Raw genomic sequence first — 17,705 nt, 5'->3', positions numbered from 1 at the left:
ACCAAACTATGGGATCGATTTATGGAATTTATTTATGCTAGTATCAGGGGCAACGTCTAGCAGGACTGATACTGCAGCAGACATTCGGACACTTTGCCTGGAACCAGTGACACTAATACAGTGATCAGTGCTACAGATATGCACTGTCACTGTACTGATTACACTGTCTGGGAAGGGGTTAACATCTAGGGAGATCAAGGGATTACCTGTGTGCCTAAACTATTTGTTAAAGAGGAAGTAAACCCTAATGGGTTTTACTTCCTCTTTATTCCCTTGCAAAGTAAAAGCATAATGGGCTAGTATGCATCGCATGCTAGCCCATTATGTTTCACTTACCTGCAAACAAAGCCAGCGATGTCTGAATGTCCCCGGTGGTGGCGGCGTCCATCTTCACCCCTCTTCCTTCCCAGACCACGACTATCAGGAGTAGCGTGATGTCACTTCAACGCTTGCGCTGTTCAAGGCACGGGCGCTATAGAAACGGCATGATCTTGCCCTTTCTTTAGTGCGCATGCACAGATGACACCAGCATAAGCGTATATGGTAAATATCTCCTAAACCGTGCAGGCTTAGGAGATATAGGTAAAAGGGTTTACAGCCACTTTAACTGTGTGCTGCTTTTACTAGGGGGAAGTAATGGATTCTAGTCCCTGCTTTGTAGGAACACAAAACATTCCTTCCCTCCTATTAGAACTGAGACCGGCCTTGTTTACATAGGCGTACCTCAGTTCTTTGTATTGTTGATAGGTGTGTGCCGGAGGACATTGAGTGTCCGGCAAATGCAGATCAGCTTCTGCTGTGAATTATAACAAAAGCAGCCCACCGGCATTGCACACGCCCCCTGCAGGTGGAAGTCTGAAATGATATATATGTGATCCGGTACACAGCTGCCACCCTGTAACAATTAACTGTTGTGGTGCGGACGGCATGCGGTTAATGCATTTTGAGTTTTGTTTGGGAAGTGTTAAATGAGGCTGCACCTTTACAAAAAACACACTGTAGGAAACTGCATAGTTGTGAAGGGAACCCATAGGCAAAGAGGTTAAATGGATTGTAGTGCGTTTGAGGATCTGCAAATGTGCTAAAAAACACAGATGTTAACCTAGCCCTAAAGTTTACATTTTCCTGAGCTCTCTACACTGCTAACGTCAGAACACTCAATGCTACTTTTCAGGGTTTTAAAGTCTTGCTTTCATTCTGCCTCCGATGGCCCCCAGAGCGTTGTGCCTCAATTTCCATTTTTAGGGTGGCTCCTTTCTCTTAGTGTTGTATTGCATGCACACTCCTCCTGGGACTACAGCCCTACGTACACTGCCTGTGTGCACACACGGACTGCCCTGAAGAAGGGCTCAGTAAGCAAGCACTGCCTCTGCTCCAACGAATGACTGTGGGCAGATGTAGGACAACAAGGTATAGTAATATGGATGATGGGACATGTAGTCCCTAAACAAGGTGATCATTTGACCTGTTCTCCAAGCTTCTGTCCAGGAAGAGCATATTGAAGCGCTGCTGAGCGACCTGAAACCAGCAGTGATGATATCACCTGTTAAAGAGGAAGTAAACTTCCATCTTTTAAATTTTACCTATAGGCAAGCCTATAATAAGGCTATGAGATATTTACATTGCATGCAGCCAGTGACATCACTGGTGCATAAACTCTAAAGGAACCATGCCGTCCCTTCAGAGCCCTGTGCCATCAACGGTGGGTTCCACGCGCATGTGTGGGAGTGACACTGACATTGTGGCTCCGGCCAGTCACAGAGCCAGAGGAGTCCACGAACCTGGAAGCAAGACTGGTGAATATGGGAGCCCCTGCAGAGCTGACTTCTCGGGGTGGGAGGGCTTCATTACTAGCACATTATGCCTTTACTTTGCAGGTTCCTAACAAAAAGAAAAGGCCAGCGGTTTAAAACTGCTTTAAGTACTTTCACCCAAGATCACGGAAAATGTTTCACAGGAGATTGCTTTATTAGTGTTTAGTAATCTATTAAAATGAAAAGGAAAAAGACTTAAACCCCCCACCTGACAACCTTTTAAGGCTTGGTTTGCATATATGCGATTTGGATGCATTTTGAACGACATTGCAATTCACATAACACGTGAACCAGACCGGCTTTCAATGGAGCCGGTTCACATACATGCGGGCTGGTTGTGGTGCAAATTCACAAAGGATCTCGTGCATTTTTCAGTCCAGGGATTATTTAGGTGTCAAATTTGCACCTGAACCTCTGAATGGAAACAGCAGTGAACTCTGCACAGAAACTGGCCCCGCATATATGTGAACCCAGCCTAAGTGGGTCCTAAAGGCAAACTCCACCACTCGCAACATGTTGCGACCATATTTAGGGTGTAACGTGTTGACAAGCACCTCCTCTTTTACCCCTGTGACAGCATGTGGGTGTTCTCTGCAGAAGCCACTTTTTATTCCATGAGTGCAGTAATCACAGTAGTATATGGGACACTTCCTCCAGCTCTGCAACCGAAAGCCTGTACACAGAGGAAGATTCTGCACATACATACATACATACATACATACATACATACACAGTCCTGTTACAAAATGTGATGTACAAATTCACAGTTCTGAAATGTAACATTTTAAGGTTATAAACCTTTTTTACTGCAGCCACGTGATCATTATTCCCCTGCAGCAAATCACAGAGCGGGGGGGGGGTGTTATATCTGTCACCAACATATGAGAACAGCCTCTGTTTGTCCCTGTTCCTCATAGCAAGGAGGATAGTATGTTTAGTAGGTGGCCGGCGTGACTTTACAGATGTGCTGCAGCTCCTTCCTGGGACACTGTGCCGATACACACAGGTTCAGTTTGCCTGCCACACCCCGTCTAGTCATGCTTTGTTTATTGATAGCAAAAGCGGTCAATCAACGCAGCAGACCTGGGGGGGGACTACAGGAGGATACAGGTACACTAACACCAAGTAGGCTGCACAGCACATAAACTGACCACACCAGCATGGATCTGTTTCCATGCTTAGTGTGGTCAGATTGAGTTTGGATAGAAGAGGGAATGCCGGGATTACCAGATACCAGCAGTGTAAAAATAAAAACCATAAAGGCTTGCTTTATAACCTTTATAAAACCCAGACACACATTACATATCAACCGGTTTACACCAGCTGCATGCAAAAACGTGGCCTTTCGACATGTGGGCCTTGACACTGCGTGGACGCATATTTGCTGAATTGGGGGAATACAGCTGTGCCGGGAGTGCGCCCCTTGCGCACTCCTGGCACAGCTTCAGGTGGCTAACTGAAAGCTCACAATCCCACCTCCCAGTTTCCTAAACCCCTTAAAGGGTCGTAGGTGTGCCAGCTTCAAGGGGTTAAAGTGCAACTAAACCCTCCTATACTTTACCGTCAAGGAAACTCATCTTAGCCTTCATTTGATCTGCAACTGCCATGGTGCTGCACATGTGATCATTTATGACACCAGCCATTTGATGGCTTGACAGTAGCTCAGTTGGACGCACAAACATATTATTCTTGCTTGCTGCAGTGTTGTGGTGCTTTGCCTCACAGCAGAAATTGTATCCCCTGTTGCACCTGGCGGTGCGGTGCCATCCACAGAGGTGCTAAGCCATTCAAGTGAATGAGGCTGCGGACAATGTGCTTGTGTGTGTCTGGTTAAAAGTAGTATGGGAATAAAAGAAGAAAAAACAAAACACCACATTCATACTCACCTAGTTGGTTCCCAAGGACTCCAACACCGAGAACTGGGTGATCAAAGACAGTTCAGTTCTCAGTGTTCAGTGAGTGGTGACTGTCATTCAGCATATCTCTGCTCTACCCCTCCAGCGCTCACAGGAGCAGTGGGCTGTGGAGGGGGCTGGAGTGGCTGGCTCAGGCGCACAGTGGCTCACTGACAGGCTGAACCAGCTGCCAGTGAGGTATCTGAGCAAATCCCTTCAGTGCCCGGATCACCTTTGTGACATCAGCTGAAAGCAGGCTTTATACGTGTCATAGGAGTGGAGTGCAGAACTGAGTGCGATCATGAGATCTATAGGAGAAAAGTATGGCCAAAGGGGCTTTGGTCATACTTCCCTTTAAAGCAGACAGGGAGGGTTCAATATGACTCCTCCCTAGGGATGAGCTCAGGCGTGTTCGCATGGTCCACGTGCAGAGCCCGCCAGAAAGCTGGCTCAGCGCTACATTGTCCTGATGTGCGGCTGCAGAGATCGGGCAATGTCTCACTGCCTGTGATTAGCGTAGTGCTGTGCCGGCTTCCTGGCGGGCTCTGCACGTGGACCATGCGAACACACCGGAGCTCATCCCTACTCCTCACCTCCTGTCAAAAGTGCTCCCAGCATCAGATGGCTCTTCAGAGACAAAAGCAGGTGTGTATGAGCACTAAAGCCGGCTTCCTGGCGGGCTCTGCACGTGGACCATGCGAACACGCCCGAGCTCATCCCTACTCCTCACCTCCTGTCAAAAATGCTCCCAGCATCAGATGGCTCTGCAGAGAAAGCAGGTGTGTATGAGCACTAAAGCAGCGTTAAGCCTATAGATTTAACAGTTTCAAAAAAACCTAACATTTCCGGCACATGTAACATGAAAGTAACTGTCACATGGTTGTGCTCTTAACCAAAACTGTCAAACCATCCAATGGCTGGTGTCATAACTGATCACATGTGCAGCATCATGGCAGTTGAAGATTAAAAGGCAAAGTCCAGCTTGTTTGGCTGGGCTTCTACAGCTCACAGGATTGCGGTCCGTTTTGCACTCCTGTGACCCGTTTTCAGCAGAGAGTGGGCTGAAGTCTGCTCTCTGCTGCCATCACAGAAGTTGGTCCAAGCTCCCTGTCATGACTATGGGGATTGGGATCCGCCAGATCCCTGGGCCAACACCCGGCTCAGGCTCTCAGTGAGCCGCTGACAGCTTGAGCTGGACGCTCCTACCCCCCTCCACAGCTCAGAGCTCCAGTGAGCACGGTGAGGGCAGAGCAGAGAGCTGTGACTGAGTCCACAGCTCTCTGCTCACGGAGCTCTGAGAACTGAGCAATCAACGGTGCTCGATCGCTTGGTTTTCAGTGCAAGGGACGAATGCAGCATCCACATAGATAAAAAAAACAAAAAAAAACAAAAAAAAAAAAAAAAAAAACACACAGTAAACCATACTTCTTTTAAACAGAGGCCAAGATGTAAGCTTCCTTGAGATAGGAGGATTTCCACTTTAACAGTTTTCCAAAACAGTTACAGTCAAGCTATACCTTAAACTATAACAGCTACCAGTGTGCTTATGTTAGCTGTCAACCGAACTGTCAAAGCATCAAATGTCTGGTGTCATCGCTGATCACATGTGCAGCACCATGGAAACGACTGAGCAGAGGATAAGATGGCAGCTTCCTTGTCTGTAAATAATTGGAGGGTTTAGTTCCACTTTAGGTGGGAGGGTGGGACTTACTTCCCAGTCACATGATCAGGAGCCTGACCTGTCACCTGAGCCATAGACAGGGAGCTGTATGGAGGAGTTCACCTGTAATAGTCAGGCCTCACTCTATTATCCAACATTAGAAAATACAAAAAATAAAAATAAATGAAGTTTGCATACAATAAAAACACCCATTCAGGTAACAATGTAAAATCTAAATGTCCTACAATCACTCCAGATGATAATAGTCAGTTATGTATAATGAGGAATGTGTATTATGTATAGGGTGGGTGCACAGTCATCTCCCCGCACACAGGGAATGGATGTCTCCGCACACAGAAGATTAGTGACACACACACAGACACACACACACACACACACACACACACACACACACTGCACATGACCGGCACAAGCCCCCCCCGCTCTCAGCTGCCCCGCACACTGCCTGTCTCCAGACATTCTACCTCCACAGTGGCCTCCAGTTTCCCCTCGAAGGTGAAGTCTATGAGGTCGGGCTTCAGGCACAGCCCGTAGTTGACGGGCCTGACGTCCGCAGGCAGCCGCTCGAAGGGTCTGCGGTCCGGCATGACGGAATTCCTAACTCAGCAGCCTTGTCACGTACGGAGGAAAAACCCGCTGAGCCGACCGCTGACTGAACCGTGCCAACCCGACCGAACCTCCCTACGAACACCAACTGACTGGCTAGGGGCGGAGCCGCGCAAAAAAAACGGAACGTCTTCACGTCGACTCGTTTCTTAGCCAACCCCGTGTAGGCCCGCCTACCGTGCGAGGGAACACCCAGTACGGACCACCACGCCCACCATTGCGCTAGTTACGCCCCGCCCAGCCGTCTGAGTTGCGCCCAAATCACAGCTCCAGGGATCGGAGGGCCACGCCCATCTATGGGACATGCTTAGTTACCGCGCTTTTTCCACAGTGTGGTGACTGTGTGTGTGTGAGGAGAGTGAGGAGTGTGAGGAGTCATGGGGGGAAGCGCGGAGACATGATACCTGCAAGACACATATCTGCCAATATTCACAGTGATACCTACATTTATATCAATTATAAATAAAAGAAGAGAAAGAACATAGACTAAGTGTTCAATCCAGCTATTGTCAATTATTCTTATCTCTTTTTTAGCTTTTATTTTGTTTTGTAATCTCTTTTTATTTAATTATAAAAAAAAAAAAAAAATTGTCTTTTGATATTTGTTACTCTCTTGTTATTTTTTTAATTATTTTTATCCCTTTATTCTTTTATCCATTGTTATTTTTAATATCTTTTTATTTTTTTAAAACTTTTATTTTTTATCTCCTTTTTTATCTATTTTTATTCTTAATATATTCAATTTTTTTAAATCTCTTTTGGTTAGCTTTTTGTTATCTCCTTTTTTAACTCCTTCTCTATCTCCTTTTATTTTTTATCTCATTTTATTTATTCTCTTCTTTGTTATCGTTTTTTTAATCTCTTTTTAAAAAAAAAAATTTTTTTTCACTTTTTATTTCCTGTAATTTTTATCTCTTTTTATTTAATTATCTCTTTTTTTAATCTTTTGATATTTTATCCCCCTTTTTATCTTTTTTTTTTTTACTCTCTTGCTCTCTTTCTTTAATCTTCTCATATTTATTTTTTTACATATCTTTATTTTCTTATTTTTTTATCTCATTTTCTTTAAATATCTAATTTTATTTTATTTGTCTTCATTTATTATTTTTATCTCCCCTTTTAAGTAATTTTTTTAGCTCCCTTTCTTTTTTATCTATTTTATTTTGAATCTAATTTTTTTAACTGTTTATATCTCCCTTGTATTTATTGTTATCTTTTAATATATTTTTACTTTTCATCTACTTTTGTTATCATTTTATCTCTTTTTTAAACTCCTTTTCTATCTATTTTTATTTTTTATCTCTTTATTTTCTTTATTCTCTTCTTTGTTATCGCTTTTATACATTTTTTATCTCTTTTTTTAACTTTTTATTTTCTGTAATTTTTTTATCTCTTTTTATTTCATTATCAAATTTTTTATCTTTTTATATTTTATCTCCTTTTTTATCTTTTGATTTTTATTTTTTTTTTACTCTCTTGCTCTCTTTCTTTAATCACCTCTTATTTATTTTATATGTATCTTTTTTCTTAATTTTTTTAAATCTAATTTCTCTTTTTTTATCATTTATTATTTTTATCTCCCTTTTTAAGTATTTTTTTTAAGCTCCCTTTCTTTCTTATCTATTGCTATTTTTAATCTCATTTTATATATTTTTTAATCTCTATTTATATTTCCTTTGTATCTATTGTTATTTTTATATATATTTTTACTTTTCATCTCCTTTTGTTATCTTTTTATCTATTTTTTTTAACTCCTTTTCTATATCTTTTTATTTCTTATCTCTTTATTTCCCTTATTCTCTTCTTTGTTATCGCTTTTTATTTAATTATCTCTTTTTTTAATCTTTTGATATTTTATCTCCTTTTTTATCTTATCTTTTGATTTTTTTTTTTTTACTCTCTTGCTCTCTTTCTTTAATCTCCTCTTTTATTTATTTTTTATGTATCTTTATTTCCTTATTTTTAAAAAAATCTAATTTTCTTTAAATATCGAATTTTATTTTTATTTTTTTATCATTTATTTTTTTATCTCCCTTTTTAAGTAATTTTTTTAGCTCCTTTTATTTTTTTTTTATCTATTGCTATTTTTAATCTCATTTTATTTATTTTTTAATCTCTTTTATTATCTCCTTTGTATCTATTGTTATTTTTTTAATATATTTTTACTTTTTATCTCCTTTTGTTATCTTTTTATCTCTTTTTTAACTCCTTTTCTATCTCTTTTTATTTTTTTATCTCTTTATTTTATTTATTCTCTTCTTTGTTATCGCTTTTATATTTTTTTATTTCTTTTTTAACTTTTTATTTTCTGTAATTTTTTATTTCTTTTTATTTAATTATCTCTTTTTTTATCTTTTGAGATTTTATCTCCTTTTTTATCTTTTGATATTTTTTAAATCTCTTGCTCTCTTTCTTTAATCTCCTCTTATTAATTTTTTATGTATCTTTATTTTCTTATTTTTTTAAATCAATTTTTCTTTAAATATCTATTTTTTTTTTTTTTTTATCATTTAGTATTTTTATCTCCCTTTTTAAGTAATTTTTTAGCTCCCTTTCTTTTCTATCTATTGCTATTTTTAAACTCCTTAATCTCCTTTTATTTTTTTTACTCTCTTGCTCTCTTTCTTTAATCTCCTCTTATTTATTTTTTATGTATCTTTATTTTCTTATTTTTGCTTATTTTCAAATTTTTTTTTTAAATCTCATTTTCTTTAAATATCTTATTTTATTTTTATATTTTTTATCATTTATTATTTTTATCTCCCTTTTTAAGCATTTTTTTTAGCTCCCTTTCTTTTTTTTATCTATTGCTATTTTTAACTTCCTTAATCTCCTTTGATTAATTTTTTTAATCTTTTGATATTTTATCTCCTTTTTTATCTTTAGATTTTTTTTTACTCTTGCTCTCTTTCTTTAATCTCCTCTTATTTATTTTTTATGTATCTTTATTTTCTTATTTTTTTTAAATCTCATTTTCTTTAAATATCTCATTTTATTTTTAATTTTTTTGTCATTTATTATTTTTATCTCCCTTTTTAAGTAATTTTTTTATCTCCCTTTCTTTTTTATCTATTGCTATTTTTAATATCCTTTTATTTTTTTTTAAATCTCTTTTTATATCTCCTTTGTATCTATTGTTATTTTTTAATATATTTTTATTTTTATCTCCTTTTTTTTTCTTTTTTTTTCCAAATCAATGTTTATTGAAAATACAAGTTGAGATATACAATAGTGATACATAAAGAGAATGTAGAAGGAATAGATCAACGTGTTGGTACAAAGTATGAGATACAATTAACTAATTTGCTCAATATGCAATATACCTTTATACTGAAGCTAGAAGAACTCATAAACATTTAACAATCAATCAAAACTCAATAGGGGCAGCTAGCCCTTTAATTAAGTAGTTGAGTCCTGATCAGTATGGTCCGTGTGCTGTCATTACCCTAACACATTGGCGTGTTCTATGGAGCCTGTCAGGATCTCTAGTGAAACGCCCTACCTCTCAAGGCATTTCCGACATTAGACATGTGCACTGACAAAAAATTAGTTCATTTTTGTTTTCGTTTCATTCATTTTTTTGGAAATTCTGAATTTCGGAAATTTTCACATTTCGATTTTTGGGATTTTTGAATTTCCAAATTTTGAATTTTCAGATTTCCGAATTTCGGATTTCCGAATTTTCAAATTTCCGAATTTTCGCATTTCCGAATTTTCGCATTTCCAAATTTCGGATTTTCGGAATTCCGAATTTTCGGAAACTCAGAATTTCCGAAGTTTTAATTTTCGGATTTCTAAATTTAGAATTTTCGGATTTATGAATTTATGAATTTTTGAATTTCCAAATTTTTGGATTTCCAGAACTCAGAATTTCCAAATTTTCGAATCTTCGGAATTCGGGAATTCAAAGATTTGAAAGTCCAAAAATTTGAAAATCTGAAAAAAAGAAAGAAAATCAGTTTAACTATTAAATTAACGAGTACAAATTTATCCGAAGTTACGAATTATCTGAAATTAGGAATGCCGCGTCTAAACAAATGGAATGGAACAAATGAATAATAAATAATTAATAATAAAAAGATTTTATTATTATTATTAGATCGTTACATTCCATTTGGTTAGATGTGGCATTCGTTATTTCAGATAATTCGTAACTTCAGCTAAATTCGCACTCTTTACGTTCACTAACAGACAAATTTGAAAAGGAATTCCAATACCTATAATTTAATAGTTAGTTATTATTTAGAATTAAACTGATTTTCTTTCTTTTTTTCTGATTTTTGAAAATCCAAAATTCGGAAATTCAAAAATCTGAAATTTGAAAATTCGGAAATCCGAAAATGCAAAATTTGGAAATTCAGAAATTCAAAAACTGGAAATTCGGAAATCTGAAAATTGGAAATTCGTAATTTTGAAAATTTGGAAATTCTAAATTAACGAATTTGTCAAAATTTGTTAAAAAACGAATTCAGAACTAAACTAATTGCACATGTCTATCCGACATATCTGAGTATTTTGGGATCATAGGCCTTTGGGAAGTATGTATGGGCTCAATGTTTCAAAGGCTCAACTGGGAGTTGATCAGTTGGGATGATTGTGTAGCTGTATGAGGTCATCAACGGTCACTGTTAGGATTGCAATCACCGGACCACTAGCAATTCATAGAAAGGGTTTGTCAGGTAGGCATAAATAATGTTTAAGTTGGGGCATGAAGATAGTGGGTTTTGGAACGAGTGGGATTGGAGAGAGGGCCGGGAGTGGGAGGTGGCATTGAGGTCTTTAGGAGTGTGTAGTATCCCTTGCCGTTATGTGGTGATAATAAAGAAGGATAGGAGGTGGTGGCTGGGGAAGAAGGGAACGGTAGATGGGTAGGGTGGACTTCATTTCTTCCTCCTCCTAGGCCCCTTGGGCTCTTGTGTACCCTTAAGACAGTAGACGGGCATATTTGTCTGTCGTCTGGATTTGCTGCCAGCAAGACCAGATTTTCCTGAATTTGGTGGGCGTGTCTTTGGATTGGTGTATTAATTCTTCCATCCCTGCTACTGTAGCTATACGTTTGAACCAATCAGCAATAGTTGGGGGCTTGGAGGATTTCCAGAGAGTTGGGATGCACATTTTTGCAGCATTTTACAGTCGCAATAAAAAGTATGTGAACCCTTTTGGAATTATATGGATTTCGGCACAAATTGGTCATAAAATGCGATCTGATCTTCATCTAAGTCACAACAATAGACAATCACAGTGTGCTTAAACTAATAACACACAAAGAATTAAATGTTACCATGTTTCTATTGAACACACCATGTAAACATTCACAGTGCAGGTGGAAAAAGTATGTGAACCCCTAGAATAATGAGATCTCCAAGAGCTAATTGGAGTGAGGTGTCAGCCAACTGGAGTCCAATCAATGAGATTAGATTGGAGGTGTTGGTTACAGCTTCCCTGCCCTATAAAAAAAAAACACACATCAGTTCTGGGTTTGCTTTTCACAAGAAGCATTACCTGATGTGAATGATGCCTCGCACAAAAGAGCTCTCAGAAGACCTACGATTAAGATTTGTTGACTTGCATGAAGCTGGAAAGAGTTATAAAATTATCTCCAAAAGCCTTGCTGTTCATCAGTCCACGGTAAGACAAATTGTCTTTAAATGGAGAAAGTTCAGCACTGATGCTACTCTCCCTAGGAGTGGGCGTCCTGTAAAGATGACTGCAAGAGCACAGCGCAGAATGCTCAATGAGGTGAAGAGGAATCCTAGAGTGTCAGCTAAAGACTTACAAAAGTCTCTGGCATATGCTAACATCCCTGTTAGCAAATCTACGATACATAAAACACTAAACAAGAATGGATTTCATGGGAGAACACCACAGAGCAAGCCACTGCTGTCCAAAAAAACCCGACCTGCCCCTGCCCGCTCTCTCCCCTGATTGCCTAGCTGACTTTGACAGCAGCGGGAGCCAATGGCCCCCACTGCTGTGTCTCAGCCAATCAGGAAGGAGAATCTTGGACGGCTGAGACACTCGTGGAAATTGCTGGACAGAGAGGGACCTCAGGTAAGTATAATGCTCTGTACAAACGGTCAGACATTCCGACGTATTTTGGCCAAAACTTGTGTTGCATAAACAAAGTTGTCCGAAAATCCGATCGTTCTGAACGAGGTGACGTTCATTGCATACAATGGGACTACGTAGAGGCTATTAGCCAATAGCTTTGGTCTCGTAATTTAATCTGAGCATGCGTGGCACTTTGTCCGTCGGAATTCTCTACCAACGATTGGAAAAAGTCCAATCGGATTTTGTTGTCTGAAAATTTTAGATCCAGCTCTCAAACTTTTTCCGTCGGGATGTCTGACGGAAAAAGTCCAATAGAGCCCACACACGATCGGATTTTCGGACAACATAATCCGATCAGACCTTTTCCGTCGGAATTTCCGACCGTGTGTACAGGGCATTAGGGGGGCTGAGGGGGGCTTCTGCACACAGAAGGCGCCTTATCTTAATGAATAGAATGTATTAAGATAAAAAAAACCTTCTGCTTTTACAATCACTTTAAGCTCTCTGAGCAGATCATACCCAGAAGGGGGATAAGAAGGGAAGCTTCTCATGGTGCAGTATATTACATTTATTTTAAAAGATAGATTAAAATACACTTATAATGTGCAAGATAAAAACCAGCATTCAAATGTCCCGGGAATGCTGATCTGTGTTCCACCTGTGTCCCAGTATGGCAGAAGTGGTGTTATCGCTTTTCTATTTTTTTTTATCTCATTATTAGCTTTTTTTATCTCTTTTATTTATTTATTTTTAATCTCTTGGGGTTTTTTATTTTCTCTTATTTTATTAATCTCTTTTTTAATATTTTTTTATATAATTTTTTTATCTTTTTTTATCTCTTTTTACTTTTTTTTAAATCTCTTTTTATGTTTTCATCTTCTTTTATTTATTCTCTTTTTTTATCTTCTTTTTATCTATTATTATTTTTTCATTTTTTAATCTCTTTTTGTTATCTTTTTATTTTTTAATTCCCTTTTATATTTCTTTTTTTTTTTGTACTTTTTTATCTATTTTTTAGCCTTTTATGTTTTCATCTTTTTTTATCTCTTTTATTTATTTTTCAAATCTCTAATTTTTTCATATCCTTTTTACCTTTTTATTTTTTAAATCTATTTATAATTTTTATCTCTTTATAATTTTAATCTCCTTTTACTTTTTTAAATCTCTTTTTATTTTTTATCTCCTTTAATTTTTTAATCTCTTTTTATTTTTTATCTTCTTTTTATCTATTGTGTTTTTTAATTTTTTAATTTTTTATTTTTTATCTCCTTTTGTTATCTCTTTTTATTTTTTTTATCTCTTTTTATTTTTAACACCTGTTGTATCTCTTTTTATTTTTTATCTCTTTTTTTAGCTTTTTATGTTTTTATGTTTTTTATTTTTAATCTCAGGTTTTTATATCTCCTTTTTTTAATCTCTTTTAAAAAAAAATCTCTTTTTACTTTTTTAAATCTCTTTTTACTTTTTTAAATCTCTTTTTATTTTTCATGTCCTTTTATTTTGTTATTTCTTTTAATTTTTTTGTATCTATTGTTATTTTTCATTCTCCTTTTATTTATTTAATCTCTTTTTATTTTTTATCTCCTTTTTATCTTTTGTTATATTTTTTAATCTCTTTTTTATTTTTTCATCTCCTTTTATTTATTATGTTCTTCTGTTATCTCTTTTTATTTTTTTAACTCCTATATTCTCTCCTACTTCCCTAAGAATTGCTGTGATCTACCAGCCCTCTGGGGCATTATCGACTTTCCTTGATGAATTCTCTGCCTGGCTACCCTACCTTTTTTCTTTGGAAATTCCCACAATCCTTCTCGGTGATTTCAACATCCCTGCTAATACAAACACTCGTGCTACTTCTAAACTTCTTAGTCTAACCTCTTCATTTGACTTGAAGCAATGGGTAGAGGCTTCTACTCACTCTGATGGCAACACCCTTGACCTTGTATTCTCCTACCTTTGCACTCCATGCAACTTCTCAACCAATCCTTTTCCTCTCTCTGACCAGCCCTTTATTAGTTTCTCTCTCTCCCTGTCTTCCACCACCTTTCCCTCCAATCGCCTAACCATCACCCGTAGAAACTTTTGCAACTTCAACTCTTCTCTCCTCTATTCTGCTACTAATCACCTCTATGAAAAAATCTCTCCCCTGCCCAACCAAGCCACTTCCATTTAAAATAAATCCCTGTCCTCCACCCAGGGGCGGATCCAGAGTCCAGTCTCGGGAGGGGCACTTCTATAAAATGTTTCTGGTATTGGCACTTCAATCATTACGGCACCATGGTTGTTATGGTGTCAGGATGATTGAAGCACATTATTTCTATTAATACATTGTAATATAAAATTAAATGGTTCAACTCACCATAATGCAGAATCAATGGGAGCCCTGAGGGTGTCTTTCGCCATGTCACCTGCCACCAAATGTGGATTGTCACTTGCCACGTCACTTTTCACCAAATGCGGATTGTCACTTGTCACCAAATACGGATTGCTACTTGCCACGTAGCCTGCCACACATTGCGGATTGTCACTTGCCACATAGCCTGCCACACATTGCGGATTGCCACTTGCCACGTCACCTGCCACACATTGCGGATTGCCGCCTGCCACACATTGCGGATTGACACGTAGCCTGCCACACATTGCGGATTGACACGTAGCCTGCCACACATTGCGGATTGACACGTAGCCTGCCACACATTGCAGATTGTCACTTGCCGCGTCGTCTGCCACACATTGCGGATTGCCACTTGCCACGTCACCTACCACACATTGCGGATTGTCACTTGCCACGTCACCTACCACACATTGCGGATTGTTTTTCTCAAAAAATATGGAGCAGAATACAGATTGGCCTAAACTGAGGAAGCAATATTTTTTTATAGCAAAAGCAAAAAATATTGTTTTTTTATTTTTTTTAATTCTTGCTCTTTTTCTGTTTATATCGCAAAAAATAAAAAATAAAACGCAGAGATGATCAAATGCCACCAAAGCTCTATTTGTGGGAAAAAAAGGACATCAATTTAATTTCGGTACAGCATTGATTGCACAACCGCGCAATTATCAGCCAGTCAAAGTAACGCAGCGCAGGATCACAAGAAATAATCATACATAATGGCACACATGTATTTTGCGATTTGTCACATAACATTCATTTATACTTTTACTCACGTTTAGGCAATTCTTTTGGTAGTCTGGTGAGGGGATGGGTACCGTTCCCATGCAGGAGCAATGGAGTGGAGATGGATGGGATGGATGGATCCAGCAGTAATCTTCTCAATATTCTATGTAGAATTCACTCTGTAGACTGCACTGCACAAACCGGTGGAGAAGATGGAGGAGGTGGGTGGAGCTAAAACTAACTCAGGGGTGGCAGAGCGGAGGCCTGTAGCGTGGACAAGATGGAGGGGGAGCTGGGTGGGTGGGACCAACAACGTCAGGGGCAGACTCCAGAACTAAGATTGTGCCACTCTGCAGGATTCGACTTTGTTTTTTAGCTGAACAGCTCAAATACAGTGACTGTGATTGATTATCACAGTCACTCACTCACTGGCATAACATTGACAGAGTCAGACTCAGTCAGTCTGCTCTGAGCTCTCCCGGCCTGGCTGCTGCTGCCTGATCTGTTCTCCAGGATCCAGCAGCTCTGCTCCGCTGAGTCTGTGTCTCCCTCCCACGTGACCGGCGTGACCGTGACGTCACTCGTTGCTAGACGCCAGGCGGCCCAGGCGTTAGCAACGAGTGCAGGAGAGAGGCTCCACCCACCGCTGTTCCTCCTCCTCCTATCTGTCTGCTGGGCGTAATTAAAGGTCTCTCGGGCAGAGGAGGCAGCGGCACCGCGCACAGCCACAGTCACACGCGAACGAAGCATTGAGAGCAAGTGAGAATGTGACAATGACATGTCACTGTCTCACTCTCACTGCTACTATCTCGGGGGGGGCAATTGACTCGTTGCCCCCCCCCCTGGATCCGCCCCTGCCTCCACCATGGACAAGCTCGCTCCCCTCACTACACGCTGAATCAGGCCTCGACCCCTGCAATCATGGCAAACAGATGAAACTAAAATTCTCAAAAAATGTAGTCGCATTCTTTTTTTTTTGAAAATTTATGTTTATTGAAAAATTTTTAAACATACATATAACATACAAACGTACAAAAGTGACCCCAAAACAAAACCCCCAAACCCCCACCCCCCACCCAACAAACTCCTCCTTGTGCAGCCCTCCGCTCAACTTCTTAGCTCATTCTATGAACACAACCGTATCTCCCATACCACAAAAATGCCTCATACCGTAACTGATGATTTGAATACCCAGAATGAAGATGTAGACCAACCCAAATATATCAGCACCCTCCCCACCCCACCCCCACCCCTCAGGGGGTGCATCTCCGGCCTAGCAATTAATTCACCGTATCTGCAGTATCAAGCCAGCATCTCCACACCCTCTCAAACTTAGTAGGACACCCTCTACTGAGATAAGTGGCTTTGTATAACGGCAAAGCTTTATTAATTAAACCCTTCCAGTAGGAAATCGTTGGAGGTGCAGGTTTCTTCCAGCATAACAGGATAGCTTTACGTGCATAAAATAACGCCAGAGAAATCAGAGTCCTCTGCGCCTTTCGAGGTGCCAACTCCTCCACCAGCCCGAGCAAACACGTCGCGACCGTGACCGGAATCGGCACCGAAAGTACAGACTGTAAGACCTGCGCTACATGTAGTCGCATTCTTGAGTGTCTATGGCACAAGACCAAGTCTCTCAAAGACTTCAATACAAATCTGCCCTCCAAAAATACAATCTCCTTATTTATTTTTCTCTTTATTTTTTTTAATTTCTTCTTTGGTATCTCTTTTTTAGCTTTCTATTCTTTATCTTTTTTTATCTCTTTTATTTTTGTATATCTTGTTTTTTTATCTCTTTTTAGTTTTTTATCTCCTTTTTTTTTCTTCTTACCCCTGCTGCGAGCCGCACGGCAGTGTGAACCCAACCTTGTACCTCTTTATTTTTTTTTCTCTTTTTTTTCCTCTTCTTTATTATCACTTTTTTAGCTTTTTATTCTTTATCTTTTTTTATCTCTTTATATATATATATATATATCCTTATATTTATTTTTTTATCTCTTTTTAGTTTTTTTTATCTTTTTCTTTTTTTTATCTCCCCTTTATTTTTTATCTATTGCTATTTTTTTATCTCCTTTTCTTTTTTTTTATTCTCTTTTTCTTTTTTTGGGATTTATTTTTTTAACCTCTTTTAAGGCTGGGTTCACACTATTGCGAATTGAATGTGGGTTTCCTGCAACCAATTTGCATTGCATGTCAGGATACTGTGGCCAGCTGGAGCCGGTTCACACATCTCCAGAGTGGCTCCAGTGTGAATTGCACAGGAGTCCTGTGCATCTTCTGGTCTGTTTCAGATCCGAATTCAGCCAAAAATATAGACCGAAATCGAACCTGAAACAATGAACAAGGATGCACCCCTGCTGTGAGCCTCTCTGAATGGCAGTGTGAACCAACCTCCTTATTTATTTTTCTCTTTATTTTTTTTATCTCTTCTTTGTTATCTATTTTTTAGCTTTTTATTCTTTATCTTTTTTTATCTCTTTTATTTTTTTTTATATCTCTTTTTAATTCTTTATTTCTTTTGAGTTTTTTTTATCTCTTTT

At 38.6% G+C, this 17,705-nt stretch overlaps 1 protein-coding gene across 1 annotated transcript in view; it reads right to left on the bottom strand.

The window, feature by feature from the left end:
- The window catches only part of NPEPPS (aminopeptidase puromycin sensitive), a 136,036-nt gene extending 129,916 nt beyond the window's left edge, over window positions 1-6,120 (bottom strand). Inside the window, exon 1 of the mRNA XM_077459722.1 lies at window positions 5,855-6,120. Within this exon, the coding sequence (XP_077315848.1) occupies window positions 5,855-5,977 (123 nt within the window). The 5' untranslated portion in view covers window positions 5,978-6,120. The remainder of the gene's footprint in view (window positions 1-5,854) is intronic.
- Window positions 6,121-17,705: the final 11,585 nt, after the last annotated feature.

Source organism: Lithobates pipiens, unplaced genomic scaffold (genome assembly GCF_037356315.1).
Source record: "Lithobates pipiens isolate NorthernLeopardFrog02 unplaced genomic scaffold, aLitPip1_a1.2 Scaffold_28, whole genome shotgun sequence".
Taxonomy (NCBI): domain Eukaryota; kingdom Metazoa; phylum Chordata; class Amphibia; order Anura; family Ranidae; genus Lithobates; species Lithobates pipiens.
This window is presented reverse-complemented; position numbering and strand designations above follow the sequence as displayed.